At 36.6% G+C, this 27,359-nt stretch overlaps 1 protein-coding gene across 5 annotated transcripts in view; it reads left to right on the top strand.

Annotated features, from left to right (window-relative positions):
• The window catches only part of LOC105486303 (nephronectin), a 76,347-nt gene extending 50,504 nt beyond the window's left edge, over positions 1-25,843 (top strand). For 4 of the 5 annotated variants that reach the window (XM_011749135.2, XM_011749136.2, XM_011749137.2 and 1 more), the window contains 4 exons: positions 12,515-12,601; positions 13,019-13,117; positions 21,323-21,579; positions 23,036-25,843. In XM_011749135.2, the coding sequence (XP_011747437.2) occupies positions 12,515-12,601; positions 13,019-13,117; positions 21,323-21,579; positions 23,036-23,131 (539 nt within the window). In that variant the 3' untranslated portion in view covers positions 23,132-25,843. The remainder of the gene's footprint in view (positions 1-12,514; positions 12,602-13,018; positions 13,118-21,322; positions 21,580-23,035) is intronic. The other variant, XR_011621119.1, reaches the window with a different exon arrangement.
• The last annotated feature ends 1,516 nt before the right edge of the window (positions 25,844-27,359 follow it).

Below are 27,359 nucleotides of genomic sequence, written 5' to 3'. Positions count from 1 at the left end.
TCTACTTTAATTGTGTTTTTCTTTACATTGAAAGATATTTTTAAATTCTAATTTTTAATTAACATAATAATATATTTATGGGGTATGAAAGATTTCTTTTAATGGAAAAGGTTGTGAAAGAGAGCTTTTCCTTATAATGTATGTGCGTTGTCGCCCTGATAAAAGACGGTAAAGATATTCTAAAAGAAAATCAAGGAGGAAAAACATTACAACAAGAACACGTCTTCAGCCCAGACCTCTCCCCCAGACTCTAGACCTGTATATCAGCTGACTGCTTAATTTATCCAGTTGGATAAAAATAGACGTCTCAAACTCAACGTCTATTTTTATAGACGTTGTATATATATATGTAGAATTGTATAGAATTGTTCCTCTTCTTCCCTTAAACATGCTCTACTCTCAGCCTTTCTTATCCCAGGTAATGGGACCTCCATCACCTGTTGCTAAGGTCTGATAATGTGGATTCATCCTTAATTACTTTCTTCATACATACATCTAATATGTAAGGAAATCCTTTTAGCTTTACCTTCAAATTATATTTAAGTATGACCATTTCTCACCACCTCCAATGCTACTACCCTGGCCCAAGTCATCTCTCCCCTGGAGTACAGGTCCAAAATCCTTTATCCAAATGACTTGTGGAATACAGCATTTTTTAGATTTCAGAAAATCAATAAGGTGCATATACTATATAGTACACACTGAAGTAGTGATACATACTGATTTTTCTCTAGTGTTTTTACTGTGAACATACCAATGTTAAAGAAAGGAAAATGATATTAACTCAGAGGTGATGTCTCACAGCATATATTTACTAGCTTGCACAAATTTTTTAATGTTAGCAAGATTTAAGGCAAAGTTTTTATTTATATTTTAATTGGATCCTATGATGATTATTAAAGAAAAAAGTAGCTATCTCAGAAAGTATAAATTGAGCTCTTGGCAAATGTGACCAAAATCAGAAATCAGATTTTTTCATAAAGTTACGTGTACATTTGTCTAGAGTTACAATTAAAAGTATTGTGCTCATAGCCAGTCTGTGATCTGTGGCATATTATTATATCTTCCTACGCCTTAAAACAATGTTTCCTGTAAGTATAAACAAAGTACCATTGACACTGGAGGTTTTGTCCATTTGCTACTTCCAAAAGAAAGGGGTACAAGACAGAAGAGTTATTTAAACTTTAAGCAGTTGGTTAGATGTGGTAGTTATAATGGACTTTTGGTATTTTAATATGGGGCCTAAAAATTTTCATCTAAACCAACATTAATTATCTAAGTGTGATATTCTTATGACGTCTTTGTTAAATCCTCCCAATTATATCCAGCATCTCCAAAGGTGACTGAGGTCCCTTCTAATAACTCATCCCACCATTGGAGCAGTCTTCCTTATATTTAACCTAAATTTATGAAACTACATTTTATGCCTTTTTAATATTGTCAGATACTCAAGATTAATGGACACAGTTGTTCATTGTCCCCAGCTCCCATACTACATGTACTCAAAGACACTTTCAGGAAATGACTCACTCTTTCTTCACTGGGCCCAATAATTTATATTTTATTAATCTTTTCTTAGAAATGCTGTTTTTCAACCCACTTAACAATCTTTTTGGCTGGTCCTTTGCACATTATTTTCCAAATCTGTCACAAATGATGGCGTCAAAGATACATGATAGTCAAATCTGACCCAATACTGATCACAGGGCGGGTGTCTTTTAACATGGTTTGTAATCGAAATCATTTCTCTTTGTTGCAAAGTAGAGAATTATGGGCAGCTATTTAATCTCCAGATGTTTTTTTCCTCAAATGGTCACATAGTGGGCACGCAAAAATATTTGTTGAACGGAATGAAATGGAATTTTATATTGGGTTTAATTTTTTCATTCTAAGTAATCCTTCATATGCTTAACTAGCTAAATTTTACTCGTTGGTTCTGATATTCCCTCCCCAAATAATCAAAGTTAATTCAGATTATGGTTTTTTTCTTATCTTGATATAGCTTAATATAGCCATTGAAAATAAACAATCTCTAGAAAATTCTAAGTCTAATATACTTCAAAATTTTAAGCATGACACTGAGAAATAGTGAAAAGCATAGAAAAGGAATATGAAAATAGCATTGAAACATTTGGAATTGAGGGGTTTTAACTACTACTAAAGATAGAATATACTGAATCAGAAAACCTAGTCTTGATTTTCACCTCTATTTATGAGGTATGTGACTTTGGACTAGTATGAGTATTTATGAGGTACGTGTCTTTGGAAGAGTTACTGTGCTTTCCACCCTAATTTTTTCTCTGTAAAATGGAGGGAATATTCCTAGCTTTCCCTTTCTCATAGGGTAGCTTCAAAGATCAGAGATAAGGGATCTAGTGTTTGTGAATTCTGAGTTACTATGAAATGTAAAAGATTACTGTGTTTTGTTTATCACTGTAAATAACTCTGATGGGGAGAACTTAATGTGTGATTAAGGTTGCAACTTTTTATGTGTGATATGAAATATTAAACACATTTTTAAAATAATTCTTTTTGAGACAGGGTCTCACTCTGTCACCCAGGCTGCTGCAGCTTCAGTCTCTCAGGCTCAAGCGATCCTCCTGCCTCAGCCTCCCAAGTAGCTGGGTGGCTATTTATTTTTATTTTTTGTGGATATGAGGTCTTACTATGTTGCCCAGGCTGGTCTCCAACTCCTGAGCTCAAAGAATCCTCCCACCTTGGCCTCCCCAAGTGCTGGGATTCTAGGCATGAACCACTGCACCCAGCCTAAAAACAATTTTAGCTTGAGGGACCCTAGGTTTTTTTAGGTTATATGACTAGAAATATAATAAGATGTATTTACAGGGCTAATGCGGTAGGCATGATTTGAGCAACACCAAAGTTATTTGATATAGCATAAAATTCTTGTTCTTTTATTAATGAGACAGAATTGTGCTTCTCAAAGTGTGTTTTATAGAGCATTATTTCTCTAAAACATTATGCAATTGTATGCATTAAAAACTTCTAAGGTCAAATACATTTAAGAAATCCTAGGTTTAGCTAAGTTAAATAGGTTTGTTAACTGTAAGACTTCTCAATATTCTAATGTGCTAACAGTATTGTAAATCTCTAAGAGAGGCATATAATGTATCTTTTCCCAAGTTGTTTTAACCATGGGATTATTTGAGTCTTGGGATTAGAGTTTACTGGAATCACCTTTAGGTCAGTCTGGGCTAAACTAGGAAGTATGGAGACCACACTCCACAAAACCCAGTGTCCATCACCAATTATGGCTCTCATTGCCTGTTTTTTGAGACTAATGGATTGACCTTGGATTTAGGAATGAGGGTTGGGGAGGGCGGAAACGTGCTGCACAAACTTAGCCTGGAAAGCAGCCGTAAGTGGTGGTATGCCTGTATGGACACCATAGGTTTGCTGCAGGGGATTGTTAAAAAGCCGCTTTGCAAAGACAAAACTCTGGTTTCAGAGGGGTAGGAGCTATCCCAGAGCAAAGAAATTTGAAAAAATTTTCTGCAGAACCCAAACTAAAGGAAGTTAGGGGGACATACTTTCTGGTCTAGCAATATGTAATGAAATCTTTTACAACTATTAACCATAATGTTTTTTGGAAAATATTTAATAATTTTGTAAAACACCCATGTTACAAAAATGTTACCTGAAAAGTACAAAACTGTACTTGCCATTTGACTCCAATTAGATATAAAATATATGTTTGCATATGTCTGGATGTATATAAAAGTCTGGAAGAAAAAAGACCAAAATAGTAACCATGAATATATCCAGTTTATAATATTTCGGGTGATTTTCATTGTCTTTTTGTTGACTTTATGCAGTAATTTTTAAACTGTCCAACTGCAGTATCATTGATGACAGTAATTCATTATAGCAATAATTCCTTCAGAGAGGGGGCAGAGGAATAGAACCCTGCTCTTCTCAGCAGGAAAGTGAGGATTCTGATTCTTAATCATGTTTATTTTATTTTGGACATACTGATTTTTAAAAATTCATTGAATGTTTTATTAACTTCTATTTTTAACCTTTCAGATTTTCCTTTACAATTGATTGTGATAGATATGTCCAATTTTAGCTAGGAAATTTGTACTACTAGAAGGAATATAACGCAACTTGGACCAGGAAACAGATTTTTTTTTCCCCCAGTGTTGTCAGAAGCCCATTTTAACTAAAATAACATAGGATGTTTATTAACTAAAATAACATAGGATGCTTATCTTAAGATGTAGATTCCTAATCCTTATGACACATTTACTAAATCAGACTTACTAAGGAAAGTATCTCTCAGTCTTTATCTTTATTTATTTATTACTTATTTATTTATTTTTCTGAGACACAGGCTTGCTCTGTCACCCAGTCTGGAGTGCAGTGGCATGATCTTGGCTCACTGCAACCTAAGTGATTATTGCGCCTCAGCCTCCTGAGTAGCTGGGATTACAGGCATGCGCCACCACACCCAGCTATATATATATATATATATATTTATTTATTTATATATGTTTATATAAATATATTTATATATGTTTATATAAATATATAAATATATTTATATATATTTATATATTATAAATATATATAATATATATATTTATATTATATATTTATATATATATTTATATATTTATATAAAATATATATATATATATTTTTGTAATTTTAATAGAGACAAGGATTCACATCTGAGTAGACACACTTGGTCCCCAACACTCAACTTTTTATTCAACCAGCCATGACCTGGGTGTGAACATGACAGACCCAGCAGGGTTCCAACGCCTGACAACCTACACCTGTCAGGAAGAGCCCCCTCCTTTCCTGCTCCCCCTGCAATACATGGTTATTTTAATAGAGACAGGGTTTCACCATGTTGCCCAGGCTGGTCTTGAACTTCTGGCCTCAAGCAATCCGCCTGCCTCAGCCACCCAAAGTGCTGGGATTACAGGTGTGAGGCACTGCGCCTGGCTGTTCTCAGTCTTTAATGTGTACACAAATTACAAGGGGATCTCGTTAAAATGAAGACTGACTCAATGTGTCTGGAGCAGGACCTGAGACTCTGCATTTCTAACAAACACAGGTAATGTTTCTGATCTGCAGTCCCCACTTTGGATAGCAGGGCTCTTTCTAAAACAGAACGGCAGCTCCAACCCAGCAGAACCATATTCTGGATGGAATCAGAACTAGCCAAATGTAGGATGTTTAAAATATAGCATTTGTGCCTAGGTATGTGTCCACCTGACTCACGTAAAATAAAGAGAAAAGGCGTTAATAGAAGCCAGATTATAGAACATAATGTTATTAATATGTATCAGGTGCTCTTTTGAGTGGCCATATCAGAGAACCAGCCTCATTGTTGCGGTTATTACACAACATGAGAATGTGCTGCAATTCCAAGTACCAAGCAGTAAGAAGAAAATTGTTTTCTTTTACTGATTGCTGCATGTTGTCCTGAGGTTTTTCCTCTCATCTCTCTTCTACAGATTTTACAGAGTCTGTGGCTAGTTCAATCAGATTGTTCTTGGTCATGGAAATATTATGGTCTTTCTGATTCTGTATAGTGATAAGTAAAAAGATTGTTTCTGCTGAGGGGTGAAAAGGTCTTCAAACTAATTTGCTTTCTTGTAAACAGTAAGACCTGCAGAGACCCTGAGAGGGATCTGATATCTCCTTGAAAATTAAATTTCTGCTAGTGTTTTGAAGGAGCGAATTGTCACTTCTCACAGGTTAGGATCTGGTGCTGTGAATTCTGAAAGTTTGCAAGATTTTTTTATTTATATTTTGATTAGATCCTATAGTAGATAGTAAAGAAAATATCATTCTCTCCAAAAAGTATAAATTGAGCCCGCGGTGATTGTGACCAAAGTCAGAAATCAGATTTTTTTTTTTTAAGTTACATGCACATCTGTCAATAGAGTTATAATTACAAGTATTGTGCTAATTGCCAGTCTGTAATTTGGGGCATATCACTAAATTTTCCTGCGCATTTGTTTTCTCATCTGCAAGTCAGGGATAGTAATAGTATCTACCTCACTGGGCTGTTGTGAGAGTTAGATGCAAGGGTACTTATAAAACTTTTACTGTACGCTTGGCACATAATAATAACTTAATACATATTAGCTATTACTGCTGCTATTGATGTTGAATTCATTTATATAGTAATGATAACATTTCCTACTTAATTCATAAAAAGACAACCTATGCCGTTTTCTAGTTCTGAGTTTATACGTTTCTCATGCTTTTTATTATGGTTCATTACAATTTTAATGTTATTTTTAACTAACTAGATCCTTTTGAAACAAATTGGTTTGCAAGTGTGAGCTGTTAGGTGCACGGAGAAAATGAAAATAGAAACTCGCTATTTTATTCTAGGCTTATTACCAAATACTTAGAATACTGTGTTTTATTCAGGTGTTTATAGTATCATTAGACAGTTGTGATTTTAAAATAGAGACTGCATCATCTCAACTTCTTTACTGCGAAAATAATAATAGCCTTTTCAGAGATGAATCTGTCTAGATGGGAGATTTACATGGTGGATCTGATGAGTGCATCCAGCCTGGGCAGCAGAGTGAGACTCTGTCTCCAAAAAATAAAAATAAAAATAAATAAATAAATAAAAGAATAAAATAAAATAAAATGTAGTTTCCTTCCCCAGAAAGTCCGATTCAGTAAATGTGCCATAAGGATTTAGAAATCTACATCATAAATAAACATTCTATGTTATTTTAGTTCAGACCCTATTTTAGTTCAGACTTTCTGTGGGATAAAAACTTCCATTCTTTCTTTAAATAGATTCTTTTGGCTTGAGTGCATTTACACCTGTCCCCCACAGCTGGTGGGCTTCTGCTCACCCTAGATGGTGTTCATGCTGCACTCAGTCCAAGCAGCCCTTACCCGAGAGTCTACTTACCACTTGCATTCTGGTGCAAAGGACTCATTCCTGGCAGAGCCTAACCTTCATGGTAACCTTTGGCTTAGAAGAGAGGAGAAGGGGAGGCCGAGGCAGGTGGATCACTAGGTCAGGAGTCCAAGACCAGCCTGGCCAACATGGTGAAACCCTGTCTCTACTAAAAATACAAAAATTAGCCAGGCGTGGTGGTGTGCACCTAGAATCCCAGCTACTCAGGAGGCTGAGACAGGAGAATTGCTTGAAACCGGGAGAGAGAGATTGTAGTGAGCCAAGATTGTGCCTCTGCACTCCAGCCTGGACGACAGAGCAAGACTGTCTCAAAAGAAAAAAAATTATCCTGTCTCCAGGCAGTGCCTCTGTGTCTTTCTAAGAGTTTATTAAAGGTTCGTACAATACATAAAGGAGAAATAGGTGTGTCACAAAAATTAGGCTCATTGTTGATTAGCTATGTCTATGTTCCACCTTTCACCAGAGATTTAATTTTTTTTTTTCCAATTTTGCTGTTTACTCTCAGCCCAAAGGTGTCTGTGGAACTTTGTAGATTCTTCCAATGGGATGAAAGCTTTGACAAACAAGGTCTTATTTCTGTGAGTCCAACAACCCTTTTCTTTTGGCCTATAATGAATAGATGGCTAAAACTTTTCTCTAACATGGTTAAAGAAATTTCAGAAACTGATTTCCAGCCCTTTTATTTGCTTTTCTCTCTGATCACTTAAAATTATGATGCATATGTCCTGCATCTGGAGAGAGAATAGAGGGAAAGAGAGACAGGGAGAGGAGGAGAGAGCATCTCATAAAACCCTGGTCATTCATCCCCACCCTCCAATCTGTGTCTCCAAAAGTCTCTAGGTTTTGCCACCGGAAACAGCCTTCAGAATATTAGAATAATTACATATGTACTATTCTCTTCAATGAACTAAACTTCTAAGCATAGAAGTAATTTAAGACAGTGTTATCTTTAATCATTTAGTCCAGCAACAAATGCCAGAACTGGCCTGGGTAATGCCATAGGAACCACTTTGCTTCCTATGAAACATAAAGAGAATTTGCAAACCTACCTTTACTGAATAATGCTTACATTTCACTATAGTTACTCTTGGCAAGAAGTTGAGCAGTGGGAGGTGTATATGATAATATTTACATTTACTTCTCTGTGCTTACTCTTAATGTTTTCTGGGTAAAAATATACAATTGACTATTTGGGAAACCTCATTTGTGAACACAGGTTATATATGATCACATCCCTGGGGAAAACACATATTTAGTAGAAAGTGCCTCGCAAGCATTTCTTACAAGGACTTTCCTGTTCCTTTTTGTGGCTGATTTTACCCCTGACTCCAGGGCCCAGTAGCCATTAGAAGGTACTCTGTTCCTCAGCCCAGTCCAACCTTGCCTTTATCCAGCTGTCACTTGCTTCAGTACCTGTACATTCCCTTTCTTTTAGTTTATGCAGAAGGCTGTAAGAAGCAACAGGCAAGACATATCTTTTGGTGGGTAAAACATGGACCAATGGTAGAAAGATTCTGGGGACATTTTCTAAAAATATATGAACATTCATAGTTGATGTTAATTTTAGTCATAATTTCCCTATGACACCCACTCTCACCTTCTTCCTGTTCATTCTCCAAACTACTACCAGAATGGTCATTTCAGCATGCAAACCTGTTCTTGGCACTCCTCTGTTAAAATCCTTCAGAGGCTGCCAGTTTCCACCAGGATAATGTCCAAAATATTTACAAGGCTTTAAAAGCTCCTGCACACTCTGCCTCTATCTCCAGTTCCATTTGATGCCCTTCTTCCTGCACCCTGCCTCCCTCCCCCTCTAAGGTCTACAGGTGATTCTGGTGTTTCAATCCCTGCTCTTTTCATTATCCAGAGCCATAGCTCATAGTACTTCTTATGTCATAGAGAAAGCATCACTTCTCAGAGATTTTCACGACGTGTATCCTCCCCAGCCTAGCTTAGCCAGTCCCTCACACCCCACTCCCATACTCACGTAGCATCCTCTCCTTCTTTAAGACACACATTACCTGGGGAAATTGTTAAAAATCTGCCTTCACTTCTAGAATATAGATCCCATGAAGGCAAGAGTATGCCCAATGCTTTATAACACGCTCTTAGCCCATGCTTTGTATAGCTGATGCTCAGTTTCTTGGTTGACTACATAAATGAGTGGATGGAATAGAAGGAGGCAGGATGCATGGACAGATGGTGGAGGAATTGTATTGCTAGCACTTCTCTGATTCTTTTTTAGTTTCTAAATTTACACCATTCTAAGAATTAATGGTGCAACTACAGAGAATAGTAGGTATGCATTTGTCTTTATAAAACACATATATTGTGTATTTAAGTTGAATATTAGCCAAAGTCTGAAGCAGGGAAATAATAATTAGAAAAATCATGTACCAGTGTCCATCCTGGTTATAGTTCATTTTTGGGCAAGGCTAGTCATTCATTTTAATTAACATTTTCTGCGTTGATCAAAAAAGCTCCCTTGAATCAAAGAAAATGTTTGAATTTCACAAACATATTTCAATTTCATAGCCTTGCATTCAGCAACTATTAAGTCTATTCTGAGTTCTCTTTGAATACTTAGAATTGCCAAAATACAAGTAACAGACATATAATTGCTATTTATATATGATCTAACAGCACCCTCTTTTATTTAGAGGTTTTAGTTAAGTTTTTTATTCATATTTATATTTTTTCTTTTTACAAAGAATCCTAAAAACATAGAATTACAAAAAAAGGTGAACCAACACATATGAAAAAAAAATTCATTTCTAATTCTTAGATTACCACTATTAGCATATTGGCATATTGGTGTATTTATCCCTCTTTCTTCTAGTCCTTTTTTTTGGTTTGTTTTTCTTGTACATGATTGTGATAATAACATAATACTGCTTGAATGATTTGTTCTGCTACTTTTCACATAAACTCTAAAGTGTATCAGGGAGTGGGTAGTGTTTCTTCTCTTGACACTTCAGTGGGATGCTCTTAGTAATCCCATACTGGTATGTGTAAGGAAGGAAAATTAGTTAAATAATTTGGTATGGTTATAGAGTAGAGCACACAAAATTGTAAGAACCAATAGCTTCTGAGCACTTCTGGTCTCTAAATTCCTTGGAATGTTTCCCAGTGGATTGTAATTAAGGTATACATGATTATCTGCTGCTAAATTAAATGGTTCTTGGAAACCAAGTACATACAATATTAATAAACCATCTGACATTTTACAAGTTGTTACATGACTAATTCTTTGTGTTGCCATCTTCTAACTGTATGATCTAATCTGTTCCTTTCTCTTCAGCCTCATCCCATGCTACTCTCTTCATTTCTCAGCATCCTCCAGCCATTGTGAACTCCTTTCTCTATATTTTCCAAGCACTTTCTTTGTACTTTGTACTTTGTCCTCCCTCTTCCCCAACCCCAATGCTATGCTTTTTGCTTGGAAAGTTTCATTCTTCCCTTTCAGTTTAAATTGTGCTTCCTCAGAGAGGACCTCTTGACTCCCTTTTTATAAAACAGGCTCCAAGAGCCAGGAAACCTTTACATCAAGACTTGATTTGCCATTTGATAGTCCTTCATCTGGAAGGAAAAAAAGGGGGGGGGGGTGGAGCTTGAAAAACTGTCATAACGTCCCTGGAATATGATACTTTAAGAGTTGAGCCCATTCCATTTTGGAGATGATTTATATAAGTTACAACAATAGAAGGAGACAAAAACATGATTGTTCTATTGAGTTTTTATAACTTTCTGTCACAAGAAAGAAAGCATGCTTGCCTACAATTTTGTAATATTTCTAGTAAATGAAAGAGGCACTCCCCCTCTCAGAGCACCAAATAAGGAAAGTGTAATTGGATGTCATTGCTGTCAGTCATCTGGGCTATAAAAGAGAGAGTGGGGTTGCCTCATCCCCTGGGCACCCACAGTCAGCTGTGTCCCTAGAGCTTCTCTTCTTTCTTTGCTGCCCAGCTGGGTATATTGCGAGTATGGATTGTAAGAAGGGAAGGGACTTCACTGTTTTAATGTTTGAAACAAAAAGAAAAAAACTCAGAAGTAGTAAGCTAAAAACAACTTGTGCAAATATTATGGGATTATTACTTAATTTTAAGAATTTTTGCTAAAAACAATAGGAAAGTCATTGAAAAAAAGAACCCCTTTGAGTGATGATGGTTTCATAGTGTTCTACATCTCCTACTCCCTGCCTTATAAAAATAAAGCTAATTAATTGAAGTTCTGGCAAAGAGAAGGGAGTATTCCTTGGCCTTTGACCAAGAATTCCCCTTACCACCATGAACATTCCCACGCATTTCCCCATCAGTTACTCTCCATGATATCTTCCTTCCTAACCCTTATCAAAATCTCAAATTACAGCACTCGTTTATCTCCATATTTAAAGTCTGCTTCTCCCATTAGAATTCAAACCACGTAAGACCCAGACCCTCAGTCTTGTCTATCCCATTCACCCTGTCTCCTTAGTGCCCGCCACAGTGGTTGGCATCTGCGTAGCCATCAAATATACACTGATTGAATAAATAAATCAATGATTTAAAGAAATCAATTATTTTTTTTAAAGTAGATTCTTATGCTTTGTCCCACTTGTGTCCTTTGACTAAAGTGTTGAAATACTACATGGCTTTCTAACAGGATATTGGTATTCACTTAGTAAACAGTTATTGAGTGCCTGCCACCAGGTCAAGCCCTGGAAATGCCACCCAAATAAGACATGATTGATGCCCTCCAGGACCTCAGAGACTAGCAGAGGGACAGACACATATGTGTAAATAGCTGCAATTCTTTATGAAAGTGTGTAATAGGGGCTTATAAGCATGAACTCTCGAGGTACATGAGGGAAGAATTTTATTCTGCCTGGGGCATGAAAATTTCTGCAGAGGCAGTGATATTTATGCTGGGCCTTGAAGGAAGAGATTTTTGGCAGGTTAATTAGCAGGAAAGAGAGCATGGAGTCTGAGACGTGAAAATGAATGGCATGTTTGGACAGCATTGTGTATTTTGGTGGGGTAGATTGTAAACTCTGCCCCAAGAAGTTTGAATTTGATCTTAAAGGAGCCAGGGAAACTGTTTAAGGAAGGGAGGCCATGGTAGGAAATGTATATTAGAGTGCAACAATGTGCAGAGTTCATTGGGGGTGGGGAGTAGATGCTGTGATTAGAAACCAAACCATTCACTTCCATCATAGGTATTTGCAGTTAAAACAACCTTAATTTAAAGATCATAATAATGTATCTTTCATAGAGATGAACTTTAGAATTTCATAGAGGTGAATAGTTGGCTGGAAATTGGTTGCTCTATTAAAATATATCCAAATAAAGACTTTTTAAGTTATTTTTGTTGAATTTTAGAAACTTTTGAAAATCATTTTTAAAAAATGTATCCAGATCAATGTTGCAGTATAAATCGCTGCAGAACAAAATTTGTGAATCTTCATGTGAGATATGATTAAATATTTTGGATTCATCCAGATGAAAAAATGACTAGGTCTTTTCCTCCCGCCCTTGTTAAAGGTAATGCCTCTTTATCAATACCTCAAAGACACACATACACACAAAAAAACTCAAAACTTTTCTCTTGCAGTTCCACGGCAACCTTCAAATGACTTGTTTGAAATATTTGAAATAGAAAGAGGAGTCAGTGCAGACGATGAAGCAAAGGATGATCCAGGTGACACTTACACTCTTAGTGCCATCATAATGACATTTTATTGTTTCTCTCCATGAAAATAACTTTTAAATGTAGATTGTTTGGACCATTTGGGAAAATTATACCTGTTTTCTTTAACAACTCGGATTTCCTTTGTAGTTAAATCATCATTTTCTTTTTAAAAAATATATTAAAGTAGTACTTAAATTGTAAAAAAGGAAATCCTATTTTATAAGTGATGATGTAACATGGTTATAATTTGGCAACATTTGTGTGTTCTGTTTTTATAGATGATGCACTATTGTGCTGAGAAAGGATTAATGTACTTTCCCTTTGGTCTCGTGGAAAGAAGCTCTGGTTATATGGATAGGAGAGAACACGTGTTGTCTAGATACCCCTAGTTCATAGATTCATTTGTTGTTTTTGATTTTCTTGTAGGTGTTCTGGTACACAGTTGTAATTTTGACCATGGACTTTGTGGATGGATCAGGGAGAAAGACAATGATTTGCACTGGGAACCAATCAGGGACCCAGCAGGTAAAACCATTTCATTTAACGTTTTCTGGTACACATTTCAATGTGATACTATCTGAAGACTTCACTGCTACTAATCAAGTCTACTGTAATGCATCTCTGTGTTTATTTAATAAAGATGGTCAAAATGGACCATGCCTAGCATTTATACTCCATTTCTTTGAGAGAGTTAAATTTGTTAGCTATCAACTAGCACTATATTATGGGAGACAAGTAGTTAATTAAAAGGTCAGCTAATTTCTCTCAAAAAGCTTGATAAATAAAATATTTAGATTAATTCTTGAAAATAATTCTCAAGTTATTTGTAGCACCCATTCCCAGGAATAAAAATAATATAGTGGTATATAAGCCATGGTAATAGGTAGTCCCAGTTGTTTTTTCTTTTCTTTTCTTTTCTTTTCTTTTTTTTTAAGATTTGAGTGGTAGTAGAAGGACACAGTGGAAATTTCTATAAAGTTGCGATTATCCCTCTGAAAAAATTTCACTCTAACTTGGATGCTGAAGGAAATGGTTACAAATCACCACCACTCATTTTATAACAAAAGGTAGATTTAGACATAGTTCCTTCAAAATCAACAGAGTTTTAAATTGCACAATTCCTATTAATCTAAAGTTTTAGTACTCATAAGACATCTTTTCTTCTGGATTCAAGATAGCTTTTCTCCCTCAGTAGTTAAATCTTTTTTTTTTTTTTTTTTTGAGACGGAGTCTTGCTCTGTTGCCCAGGCTGGAGTGCAGTGGTGCGATCTCAGCTCGGCTCACGGCAACCTCTGCCTCCTGGGTTCAATCAATTCTCCTGCCTCTACAGGCATGTGCCACCATGCCTGGCTAATTTTTTGTAATTTTTAGTAGAGACGGGGTTTCACCATGTTAGCCAGGATGGTCTTGATCTCCTGACCTTGTGATCTGCCCGCCTCGGCCTCCTAAAGTGCTGGGATTACAGGTGTGAGCCAACACGTCCGGCCAGTAGTTAAATTTTTTATGGATAAGGCCTACTTAATGGAAGGGTGAGGAGTTTGGTTTCATTTTTTTTTCCTTTTTATACTCCTGATTCTAGATTTTAAGAAGAAAGATACAAAATGTGAAGAAAAAACATGTTGTTTCATTTATTTTAAAAGCCTAGTTCTTCAGAAAACCACACACTGCATGTTCTCACTCCCAGGTGGGAATGGAACAATGAGAACACTTGGACACAGGAAGGGGAACATCACACAATGGGGCCTGTCGTGGGATTGGGGGAGGGGGGAGGGATAGCATTAGGAGATATACCTAATGTAAATGATGAGTTAATGGGTGCAGCACACCAACATGTATACATGTATACATATGTAACAAACCTGCACATTGTGCACATGTACCCTAGAACTTAAAGTATAATATAAATAAATAAATAAATAAATAAGAAAAAAATCAATTGAAAAACAAGCAGATTTTAAATTTTGAACTAATTAAAATAATGGAAAGTGTCTGTTTTGTCGTGTATATACTATGAATAAAATCACAGTATTTTCTAAGCAATTTCCCCCCACAAAATAAACAAATAAAAGCCTAGTTCTTCAGTACCATACCGGGTAAGAGCATCAAACACACAAAAGTTAACTTCAGAGAACTCATGATATCTTAAACCAGCTCTTCTCAAACTTCACTGTGAATGCAGAGCAGCTGAGGGCCTCATTAAAATGCAGATTTTCATGCATTTCTAGCAGGCTCCCTGAAGATCTCTATGGTGGTCCTCAACGCACATTTTGAGTAACAAGGTATTAAAAAATTAGTCCAAAAATATATTCATTATATCCCCTAAGGTTGAAATAGAGATATACTTAAAAATTAAAATGTAATTTCCTAAATATAGGAATATTCAATAAATTCAAATTGGTTCATACATTTCTTTTAGTTGTAAAAGACAATATCATTTAGTGCCTCACACACAGTACTCTCAGTCATTCTTGCATTACTGTCTTAGTCATTTAAAGTTAACTCTGAGCAGGACAGCATTATCATTAATGTCACAGATGCTGTGAATAAGAGAGAAACCAACATATCTACGTGTGTGTGTGTGTGTGTGTGTGTGTGTGTGTAAACAAGTAATATTGTCTTTATTTCACAAAGGAAATATTGACACCCAGAGAAGTTATCTGTTTCCTAAGGCCACAGAGCTAGAGAGTGGTGGAATTAAGTCCAAACCACTGTGTACTACTCATGCAGGCTCCTAGACAGTTCAATACTCAGAACATCTGCAGCATTATTGTGTTTTTGACTGTACCACAGGCTGGCCTCAGTAGGTGTGCATGTGGTAGTGTGCACAATCTGATTAGCAGATCACAGACCTGTAGATTAGACTGACTGACCACTGACCTTAAACTGACTGACCACTGACCTGGAGTAGCTTGCTACAGAAGGAGGGATATTTGGCAGTCATGTATGATAGAATGGTGAATAATATTTATGGTCATAATGAATGATTCCTTCAAGTAAGGTACATTGGGGAGAGTAATTCATGCTAAACTCAGGAGAATTCACTGCACTTCTCTGTAAACAATCTATGTAAAATCTTGATTTTTAGAATTTGAACACTGTATTTTAGAACCAATTTAGTCCTTTTCAACATTCTTTAATTATTCATTATATTTGTAAATGTTTAAATTTGTTGTGACCCAATCTCCCTTTCCCTCTGATGGAAAAATGAGAAGTGGGTTAGAAATTAGAATGGTAAACAAAGAAATTTGAAATGGTTATTGGACTGTGTTAGTACAGAACAAATTGAAAGGAAGAGATGGCTGCTTGAGTGATTGGATAACCCGTGATGATTGGCTATGGTCCCTAGAGGATGCTTTTCTAGAACTGGTTCAAGTTTTTACCAAGAACTTAGATAAATGGGACATTGAACTTAAATATTAAAGATAAACTGACCAAACTACGGTTGACTCAAATCTGGAGAGGAAAGTGAGTATGTGTGCTGACACAGCCAGCATTAGAAAGATTAGATTAATGGGTCACAATTAAGAAGGTAAAATGTAATGGGGTTGAGTCTAAGTTACGGCTCATAGTCTAGAAACCAGTCACACACTTGAATGAGGGGAAAGACCTGACATATCACTCAGTGTAGAAGATTTTAGAGTTTTAGTGTGTGATGAAATCAATCTAAGCGAACCTTGTGATGTTGCTGCCAGAAATATGGACCATCTCTATAGAAATATGGTATGTTTCAAGAATGAAAAATCCTCTTTGGTTAAGTGGTGAATCTACTTTTGAGAATGTTTTTTCCTAATATGAGAAGAATAGAGTTGGTCACTTAGAAGAGGATGACCCGCATGGAAAAGTATCTCCAAGCTTGTGAAAAACAGACAAAGGAACCATGACGTTTAGTCTAGAGAAGAAATGATGCAGCAGGGTTCCTTTTTGAATAATTGACTTGGGTTAGAGTTGTTCTCTGTGACCAAAAGGGGACGAGAGTAGGATTGATGGGTAAAAAATACAGGGAGATTCATTTTGGCTCACTGTCATCTAAAAACAGAACAGGCTGACATGGAAGGAGTGAGTTATCTGTTGGTGGAAGCATTTGACTGGGTGACATATGGCAAGATATTGTTAAAAGATTTTGAGCATCAGATAAGACTTGGATTAGAAAACCTCTAAACCATCTCTGAGAGCCTGATTCAATATGGAATGTGGAAATAGTCCCAAGAAATTCAGTGAGCAGGGTTCTAGCTTGGAAAGAAGGATGGGAAGACCAAAAGATGGCAGAGAGTTGGAAGGTAGGACTGCATATGTGAGAATGGAATTGCAGAATATATTTTTAGAATATGTTGACAGAATTATAACCCAGCACTGATGGGAAAATACTAACAAAGCTTACCTTTTCATGGCTTTTTCTTCTAGGAAATTCAGGCAGATGGAGTGTGTGTTTGTGTGTGTGTGTGTGTGTGTGTGTGTGTATCACATGTGAAGGCCAGAGGAGAATATAAAAAAATCGGCTAGACATGGTGGCTCACCCCTGTAATCCCAGCACTTTGGGAGGCTGAGGCGGGCGAATCACCTGAAGTCAGGAGTTCGAGACCAGCCTGGCCAACATAGTGACGCCCCGTCTCTACTAAAAATACAAAAATTAGCCAGGTGTGGTGGCAGGCACCTGTAGTCCCAGCTACTCGGTAGGCTGAGACAGGAGAATCTCTTGAGCCTGGGAGGCAGAGGTTGCAGTGAGCCAAGATCACACCACTGTACTCCAGCCTGGGCGACAGAGCAAGACTCCGTCTAAATAAATAAATAAATAAATAAATAAATAAATAAATTCTGTGTATTATTCTAATTAACAAGCTAATTGTTTACCTATGTCTATCTAGATTATACCAGTTATAAAAGAATATAGGTTTGGATATCCAATTATGGATGATTTTAATGCTGTGCAGTTCTAATCCAAGATCCAGATTTGTAAATATTCTTATATGTTAATATTTCTAAGAAAATTCTCAAAACTCACAACCTGAAGAAACAGCTGCAAAAAAAGTGCAATTTACTAGCTGCCTTTCATGGTGCTATTATGTTTTATTACATTCAGTCACAGTGAGATGTGAAATTAACAATGCCTCTAAGAAATGGAAAATTGTGCTGTTGACAGACATGGTGATATGCCGCAGGTATGTAGCTGTGGCCCTGGGGACACACCCTTCTCCTGTGTGTGTCAAAGCTAGAACTAAGCCCCTTTTCCTGGAACCTTGATCTCTGGAGAACAAGGATTAAGGGCAACTGACTCAGCACTCTGTCTGCCACCGATAGCTACAAGGAATTTGCTTACATATGTATCAAGTATGCCAGCATGTACATACAAGTATGTCTGTTTCAGCATTAAAACATTATTTTAAAATATACATAAATGTAAAATAAATCAACAATATCAATGAAAGCTTTCTACCATCCTTGACTCCCATTCACCACCTGGCAAGATGCAGCCAGTTTCTTGATTATGTTCCCAGAGAGATATTTTTGGATGCAATGGCATTCTCTTCCGTGCCTTGCCTTTGTCACTTATTGATATTATCTCAAGAGTTAACAGGAACAACATGGACTTTGAAGCCAGAATACCTGATCTGGAACCCAGCACCACCACATACTAGCTATGACCTTGAGCAAGTTACTTAAACAGGGATAATCAGTACTATCCACTAAACATATATAAGGCATTTCAAGCAGTGACTCGTCCAGAGTTACCGCTGAAATAGTATTAGCCATTGTGGTTGAAGCATGTCCTCTATCAGCACATACAGAACACCCTCATTCTTATTTATGGCTGGCTGCTATTCCATTACTCATCAGATGTACCACAATGTATTTAGCAAGCCCTCCACAAAGGAACATACGTTGTTTCAAGACTTTAGGTAGTTCAGACAATAGTGCAGTGAAAAACCCTGTACATTCATTATTTAATATATGTTAGACTGTATCTATAAATTCCTAAATGTGGAATTGCTATGTCAAAAGAGAATTTGTATTTTGAATTTTGATAGATTTTATTAAATTGCCCTTTATAAAGGTTGTAGCAATTTACACTTCTGCCTACAATATTTGAAAACCATCCCCAACATATAAAAGTATTTTCAAAATCTTTGCCAATCTTATAGGTTAAAAGGGATCTCTTTTCATTTTACTTTACAGTTCTTTTATTGTGAAAAGTTGATCACTGTTTCATATATTTGTCATTTTTTCTGTGATGTTCTTTATTTTTATTTAGTATTATTGATATATGAAAATTTTCTATACAAAAAGAAAAATTATCCTTTTTTAATGTGTTGCAAATATTTTAAAACATTTTTGTTTGTCTATTATATGGTATTTTTTACCTTAACATGCAAATTTGGAAACTTAAATGTTCTTCAGTAAGAAATTGGCTAAATGGTTACTGGCATACTTGCAGCAATGCAAAGTGTATTTGCTACCATAGAAAAATGGTTATACAAGAAGCAACTTACAACACTGCAAATATAGTATTCCTTTTTTTTAAAAAAAGTTCATATTCATGTGCATTTGTGTGAATGTATTACATAAGAAAAGTTCAGAAGTCAAAACCTTCAGAAATACCTCTAGGTTTTGTAAATTGAAAATTTAAAGGCACCAACCACTACAGAATTAAAAATAAATAAACTACCATTTATAACCCAACTTTCTGGTCAAGTTTTGCAGCATCTATTATTTCTCCTCCCTCCCCAAAGTTATTTAGATGTTGTGATACTGTAAACTGAATGAATGTTTAATATAATCATATATTTATCACCAGAATTATGAAATCAGAAGTGAAAATTTTAATAGGTAACTTGCTTGACACTGAATCAATTTTTCCCTTAGTTAATATTCCAACTTGTATCATTTCCTTTGTTAGAAAGGGAATGAATTCTTCATGGCAAAAAAAAAGCAAAAGCAAAACCTGGTACCCATAGAGTAGCTCTATAGAGGAAGAACAATCGTAACCTCATTTATCATGTTGTAAATTTTAGAGTTTTAAATACATATGCAAAGAATACCTTGGTGTGTTAGGTTGTCTTGTTTGCAGGTAGCGTCTGGCAGAATGGTATCAGTGTACATTCCACAGAGACTTAATCCTTGTTTTCTCGAAACTTGCAGGTTAACTGTAATACCCTTATATCTTAGTCTTAACTAGAGTACCTGTGATGATTCAAAAGCTGACTTATAGTGAGACTTTTAAAATCCATGTAAATATTTTGGCCCAAAATATGTTTGGATTAGTTTGTGGAGGAAGGGGACAAGGGAAGTGGGAGAAAGATTCTTAAGACATTATGTATTTTTAGTGATTCAAGTATGTGAATCAAGGATCTGTTTCCTTGCAGTTTTTTGCTGTACCCTTGGAACATCATTCATTGATTCAAACATCCTTAAACACCTGCTACCTGCTAGCAGGGTAACACAGAGGTTTGGGGGAAACTTTGGTTCAGACTTTAAGTTGTTCACAACCTGCTGGGGAGCCGTCAGCACAGAGGCTGGCACATAGTCAGTGCACAGAAATCACCTATGACCTGTAGAGCTCAGATGGTACTTGTTAGAGAAGAAGACACTGGAATAAAAAGATATACCAAATTTTATCAGGTCTTGTATAAATTAAGCATAAGAAAGAGATAATAGTTTATCTGTTAACTGAAAACTAAATGGGATTTCTGCCAAAACAGATACACGTGTTCAACATTCCAACCATTTTTCTATGGAAAAACCAGTGTTGAAACATACAGTGTGTTTTCAGTAGACTGAGATAAAACAGCCTGAGGGAATGTCATTTGTACATGGATCAAGCTTCAAAATACTACCTGCAACTTTCTCTCTGGAGAAGCAGCACCCCCCACTTCACTGCTGCTTAACCATTTTTTAAAATGCAGTTTCCTTAACAGCGGAGGGAAGAAAACTCTGTAGTCCTAGGGGTCTGAGAACATCATCAAAGTGGTCTATCTAAAGTGAAAGTTTTTACTAATATTTGTGTTCACGTATATATAATAGGACATATTTATAGAATAGATATGATATAGATTTGTTTTACTATAAAAATGTTTTAAACGGCTTACCTCCAAATAAAATTGATGCTCCAGGAAGACATGGAGGGTTTCCTGAGTACTTCTGTATCTTCCTGCTGTTAGGTTTACACCAGTGTGAGAAGCACTGCCAACTCTGAATTTTTTTTTGTTTTAAAGAACCTTTACCTTTAGAAATTTGTTTTAAGTTGGAGGAGGAGAGAATAAGCAGATATAGGGCCCTTTAAATCACCATCTGCTTTACTGTCTGGAGTTAATTATCCACCAGAAAATTCTCCCTGGAAATTTAGGGTCCGTTTTACCAAATCACCAAGCCAGATAGGCAGGGGTGTTGGACAACATAATCATAAATTGGTGAGGGTCATAAATTGGTGGTGAATGTGTATATGTTGTTGTACGCCTATATGTCTGATCATATTCAATTGGAAATATTCATCGTGTTTGGATTACTAATTATTGTGTGTCTCTGGCATTACTTCTGCTTTCCATGGGCAAAGTAAGTGAATGTTTTCTGTAAACACATACCATAGAACTTCAGGCATACAAATAAGTCAAATTTTTCTTCTTCAAAAATCTGGAATTCTTTACCAAGAAAACAAAAAAAACTAAAACTCCTGTCCATGCTGCTTGTTCTAGAAAGGGATATTGGCACATACACACAGCTCTGCTTTTCCCATTCCAGGTGGACAGTATCTGACAGTGTCGGCAGCCAAAGCCCCAGGGGGAAAAGCTGCACGCTTGGTGCTACCTCTCGGCCGCCTCATGCATTCAGGGGACCTGTGCCTATCGTTCAGGCACAAGGTGACGGGGTTGCACTCTGGCACACTCCAGGTGTTTGTGAGAAAACACAGTGCCCACGGAGCAGCCCTGTGGGGAAGAAATGGTGGCCACGGCTGGAGGCAGACACAGATCACCTTGCGAGGGGCTGACATCAAGAGCGTAAGTAGATCCACAAAGGAGGCGAGACCTGGATGTTTTCCTTTCATAGGAGAACTCTGGAATCTGAATTGGAAGAAGCCTTGCTCTGTAAATTCAGGCTCAGACAAAGGTTTGGATTTTTTTCTGGGCCTGATGACTCCATTCAGTGTCTCTTTTTGAAACCCCTTTCTGCTTCTTCATCCTTCTTCATTGTAACCTGTGATCACCACCTCTCCATAACCCTGGTAAAGATCCATTTTCTTTTTTGAATGGAAAAAAATCTAGGAATAGAAATGGTTTTTTTGTTTTTTTATTTTTTTAAGTTGATCAACAGAAACTTCCAAGGGTGGCGTGGTGAGCTTAATTGTTCCTGCTTTTCCTTTCCTTTTAATTCGTTATATTTCAAACTTTTACTACCATAAATTACCCAGGAGATGGTTCTTTTTTCGTTTTTGAAATGTTTCTTTCAAGTTCAACTTTTTTTCTTTGTTTCAGAGATCACAGTTAAGCAGCATAGGGTGGGAACTCAGAACTACAATTGGAAAGCACTACTCTATTCGGGACAGGATGTGGGAAGTGCTTTGATGGAATATATAAATTTGATCTTAAGTAATCAAGACATAGGTAGCAAGAAAATGGTCTACGGCATCCCAGCAAAATCATGAATGCATTTGGGAAAATGTCATCTTTATGCTGGTGCTTAGGAAACTTGCTGTTGGGAGATACCTATGCCTATATATAGGTATAGTTTATAAGAAACTATTCTAGAAAGAAAAGATAGATTCCATTAATACAGATTTTACCAGAGTACTTGGATTTTGTTTAATTCTTATATATTTTTTCTTAAAACTCTTCTCAGTATTTTTATTGTTTAGAGAAATAAAACAAGATAATAAATCATTTTAAATCATAGCACTCAGGTTTTCTCTTGTTTTATAAGAAGCAAGGATGCTCTATAGAAAATATAATGTAAGAACAATAAAAGTTTTTGGTTTTTACATAGGTAAAACAACAGTGTGATTGGATCATGGTGTTTGATTCTATTCCATTTTCAGCAAGAAAGCTATGTTAACCAAAAAAGAACTAAGAAACATCTAAGATAGGCTGCGTGATTATGATCTTTCAGATCTTTGGCTCCTAATATCTGTTCCTTTATATTCTATCACACTCTTCTTCTAACTTTGGTAATCCTTGACAAGTGTCCACTTTATAAACAATCCTAAATCGAATTGGTGTATAGCTTAGAATGGCTTTTTAAAGAGTAATTGATTCTGAGTAATGTGGTCTGATGAACAGTTTGATGATTTCAGTTTCTACTGAAAACTTCAGTGATACTGGCAACTATATTCTGTTTTTTTCCTCCTGTAAAATAAGTTTAAAATTGGTTTGGGGGAAGGTTTGCCTTTATTTTTGCTTAATAAGGAGGCATTAGAAAGGGGCAGAGGAGGCTTGACTGGTGTGTGCGTTCTCTCCCTAGGTCATCTTCAAAGGTGAAAAAAGGCGTGGTTACAGTGGGGAGATTGGATTGGATGATGTGAGCTTGAAAAAAGGCCCCTGCTCTGAAGAACGCTAACAACTCCAGAACCAGCAATGAACTCCTATGTTGCTCCATCCTCTTTTTCCAATTCTTATCTTCTCTCCTCTTCTCCCTTTTGTCAGGCCTAGGAGAAGAGTGGGTCAGTGGGTCAGGAGGAAGTCTATTTGGTGACCCAGGTTTTGCTGGCCTGCTTTTGTGCAATTCCAATGAACAGTGACACCCCCCTTGAAATACAGGGGCATCATAGACACATCAAAGCCATCTGTGGGTGTTGCTTTCCATCCTGTGTCTCTTTCAGGAAGGCCTTCAGCATGCGTGACCCATACCATCCTCCATCCTGATTACAAGGTGCTCCTTGTAGCAAATTATGGGAGTGAGTTACGGGAGCAGTTTTTAAACAAAATCTTTGCAAATGGCCATGATGTTATCTGTTTGGTGTTGTACCATGAGTAGTATTGACTTCCCTTGAGATATGATGCACAATGTGCTTGTGAAATTGACTTACCCTCTTCACTTAAGTTAGTTCTGGCCTGACCTGAACTCTGACTTTTACTGCCATTCACTTTATAAAATAAGGGTGTATAATATATCAAGATACATTTATTTTTATCTGTTTTTTTTTCTGTTAAAGACAATTATGTAGAATGGGCACATAATCCCTCGTTAGTAGTATTGTGTTTTGTGTAAATGTGCTATTGATATTAAGTATTTACGTGTTCCAAATATTTACAGACTCTAGTTGCAAGGTAAAGGGCAGCTTGTGATCTCAAGTTAAAAAATACATGGTGAAATGTCATCCAGTTCCATGACCTTATATTGGCAGCAGTAGGAAACTGGCAGAAGTGTTGGGTTGTGGTAGCAGAGTGATGAAATTATTTTTTTTTAATGGCCTTGAGTTTGATCTCTGCAAAGGATAGGAAACCTTTAGGAAGACAAGAAACTGCAGTTAATACATAAAACTCTCACTGTTCCAAGTTACACTTTAAAACCACAGCTTTTACCATCATAACATGGCTCTCTCTGGTAATATGTAGGAAGCTTTATAAAAGTTTTGGTTGATTCAGAAAAAGGATCCTGTTTATTAAAGCAGGGTGAGAGGAAGCATAGGGAAAACTCCATTGGAACAGATTTTCACACAACATTTGAAATAGATGAAAGTTTAGGCAGTCGTAGTTCATAACTTCTGTTGCTCATGGCTATGTCAGGATAGGATAGGAAGCAAGTCCCATGCTCAGAGGCATGGGATGTGTTGGAATGGGATTAACACACACTGGAGGAGCAGGGCAAGTTGGAATTCTAAGATCCGTGAACCCCCAACTGTATTTCCTCCCTGCATATTTTTACCTATATATTAAAAAACAATGTACCTTTTAAAGGCATTATTCCTGAGGTTTTTCTTAACTTCCTATTAAGTAATCAAAATATTTTCTGCTGTTTTTGCCAGGAATCACAAAGATGATTAAAGGGTTGGAAAAAAAGATCTATGATGAAAAATTAAAGGAACTGGGATGATTCAGCCTGGAGAAGAGAAGACTGAGGGGCAAACCATTGATGGTTTTCAAGTATATGAAGGGTTGGCACAGAGAGGATGGTGACCAGCTATTCTCCATATGCACTAAGAATAGAACAAGAGGAAACGGGCTTAGACTAGAGTATAAGGGAGCATTTCTTGGCAGGGGCCATTGTTAAATTAGAATACTTCATAAAAAAAAGCATGAAAATCTCAGTATCTCTCTCTCTCTTTTTTTCTCTTTCTAAAAAATTAGATAAAAATTTATCTATTTAAGATGGTTAAAGATGTTCTTACCCCAAGGTAAAGTAACAAATTATAGAATTTCCCAAAAGATGTTTTGATCCTACTAGTAGTATGCAATGAAAATCTTTAGAACTAAGTAATCTGGACAAGGCTTAATTTAGGCATTTCCCTCTTGACCTCCTAATGGAGAGGGATTGAAAGGCGAAGAGCCCACCAAATGCTGAGCTCACTGAAATGTCTCTCCCTTATGGCAATCCTAGCAGTATTGAAGAAAAAAGGAAACTATTTATTCCAAATGAGAGTATGATGGACAGATATTTTAGTATCTCAGTAATGTCCTAGTGTGGTGGTAGTTTTAAATGTTTCTTCTGGTAAAGGTGTAAACCTTTCATTTGTTCAATGGATGATGTTTCCGATTTTTTTTTTTTTTTAAGAGCTCCCTCAAGGAACACAGTGCAGAGAGATTTTCATCTGGTGCATTCTCTCTGCTTCATGTGTGACAAGTTACTTGGCTGCTGAGAAAGAGTGCCCTGCCCCACACCGGCAGACCTTTCCTTCACCTTATCAGTATGATTCAGTTTCCCTTACTAATTGGACTCTCCCAGGTTCCACAGAACAGTAATATTTTTTGAACAATAGGTACAATAAAAAGTCTTTTGTCATTTAACCTGGTAAAGGCAGGGCTGGAGGGGGGAAAATAAATCATTAAGCCTTTGAGTAACGGCAGAATATATGGCTGTAGATCCATTTTTAATGATTCATTTCCTTTATGGTCATATAACTGCACAACTGAAGGTGAAAGGGGAAAATAAATGAAAATTTTACTTTTCGGTGCCAATGATGCATTGCACTAAACTGATGGAAGAAGTTATCCAAAGTACTGTATAACATCTTGTTTATTATTTAATGTTTTCTAAAGTAAAAATTGTTAGTGGTTTTCCAAATGGCCAAATGAAAACAATTCTTTGTAAATAAAAACACTGTTAGTAATACCAGTTGTCTATTCTTGTTTTTTGAGTTTTGTTTTTATTGACTTGGAAAAAAGCATTGAGGTAGTTAAATGATGTTTCACAAAAGTCATAGTAGAATCCCTTTTACTGTTTGGATGGTGGGAACAAAGACATTGCCTGCGGTATTACACTTTCTAGGTTATAAAACATGAGACACCTTTTTTTTTTTTTTTAATCAGCATGAACAGGGAAAGAGATCAGAAGATCAGTAAAACCCATGCCATGCCATGCCTTAGTAAATTGCTTTAGTTATGTTTTATTATCATTTCATTGTAAATGTTTGCTTTAAATTCTTTTTTTGTTTGTTTGCAACAAGGTCTCACTCTGTCTCCCAGGTTGCAGTGCAGTGGTGCGATCATAGCTCACTGCAGCCTCAAATTCCTGGGCTCAAGCAATCCTCTGGCCTCAGCCTCTCAAGTAACTGAGACTACAGGCATATGCCACCACACCTGGCTAATTTTTTATATTTAATTTTTTTTTTTTTTTTTTTTTTTTGGTAGAGACAGGGTCTTGTTATGTTGCCCAGGCTGGTGTTCAACTCCCAGCTTCAAGCTATCCTCCCACCTAATCTTCCCAAGGTGCTTGGGATTACAGGTGTGCGCTACTGTGCCCAGATGCTTTCAATTCTATTATGGAAAGGCGGATTAAGCTATAAGTAAATATACAAATATGTGAATTGTAAGTGAAGTGTTTTTTTTACTAGTAATTTTGTTAATTTATAACACTTTACTCATACTCCAATAACATTTCCTGATGGAGAAAACAACTACAACAAAGAGAATTTTTAAAATTATACAAGAATAAAAATTAGTCCTCATGCAGAATTATAGAGAATATACTCAATAGTTTCTCTCTTTCCAATATGCAGAGAACTCTTAGCTGGGGACAAAATCTTGGATAAATACATAATTCAAGCAAAAAGTAAGGAATAACTTACCTCAAAGATCTTCATAATCATCCCTCAGAGATTTGAGAAAGTTCAGGTTTTCTTAATACGTTAATTAAGAAGTTAAACCTCTTCTGAAACCTATTTGAGGTTGTGGGTTGGGAGGAGCAGATAACGATGAGATTCTAGGGTGTAGTTCATTGATTTAGTCAGCAGATTTTCAAATACCGACGTGTAAGGGAGGGGAGGGGGCCTCTAGGGTCCGACAGTGGGAGATTTTTCAATCTCAAGAGGGAGGTGGACATTTATCAATGTCATATAAACACAAAATTGCTGTTCTGAATAAATAGGTGGTGTTTTGAAGGTTCTGGAAGCATGCTGGATTTCAAGACTCTTACCCATTGCTTTTCATTTTAATGTGCATGGGAAGCACCTGGAATCTTGTTAAAATGCAGCTTTTGATTTAATGGATCTGGAGTGGGGCTTGAGATGCTGCATTTCTAACCAGTTCCCAGGTGATGCCTATGCTGCTTGTCCTGGTTCCACCATTTGAGTGACAAGGCCTTAACGGTAAGTGTACTGAGGAGGATTAGGGCCTTCATCTTCATTAAC

This window comes from Macaca nemestrina, chromosome 3 (assembly GCF_043159975.1).
Source record: "Macaca nemestrina isolate mMacNem1 chromosome 3, mMacNem.hap1, whole genome shotgun sequence".
In the NCBI taxonomy this organism is placed as follows: Eukaryota; Metazoa; Chordata; class Mammalia; order Primates; family Cercopithecidae; genus Macaca; species Macaca nemestrina.
Note: the sequence above shows the minus strand (reverse complement) of the source record. Positions and strands in the feature narration are given on the sequence as shown.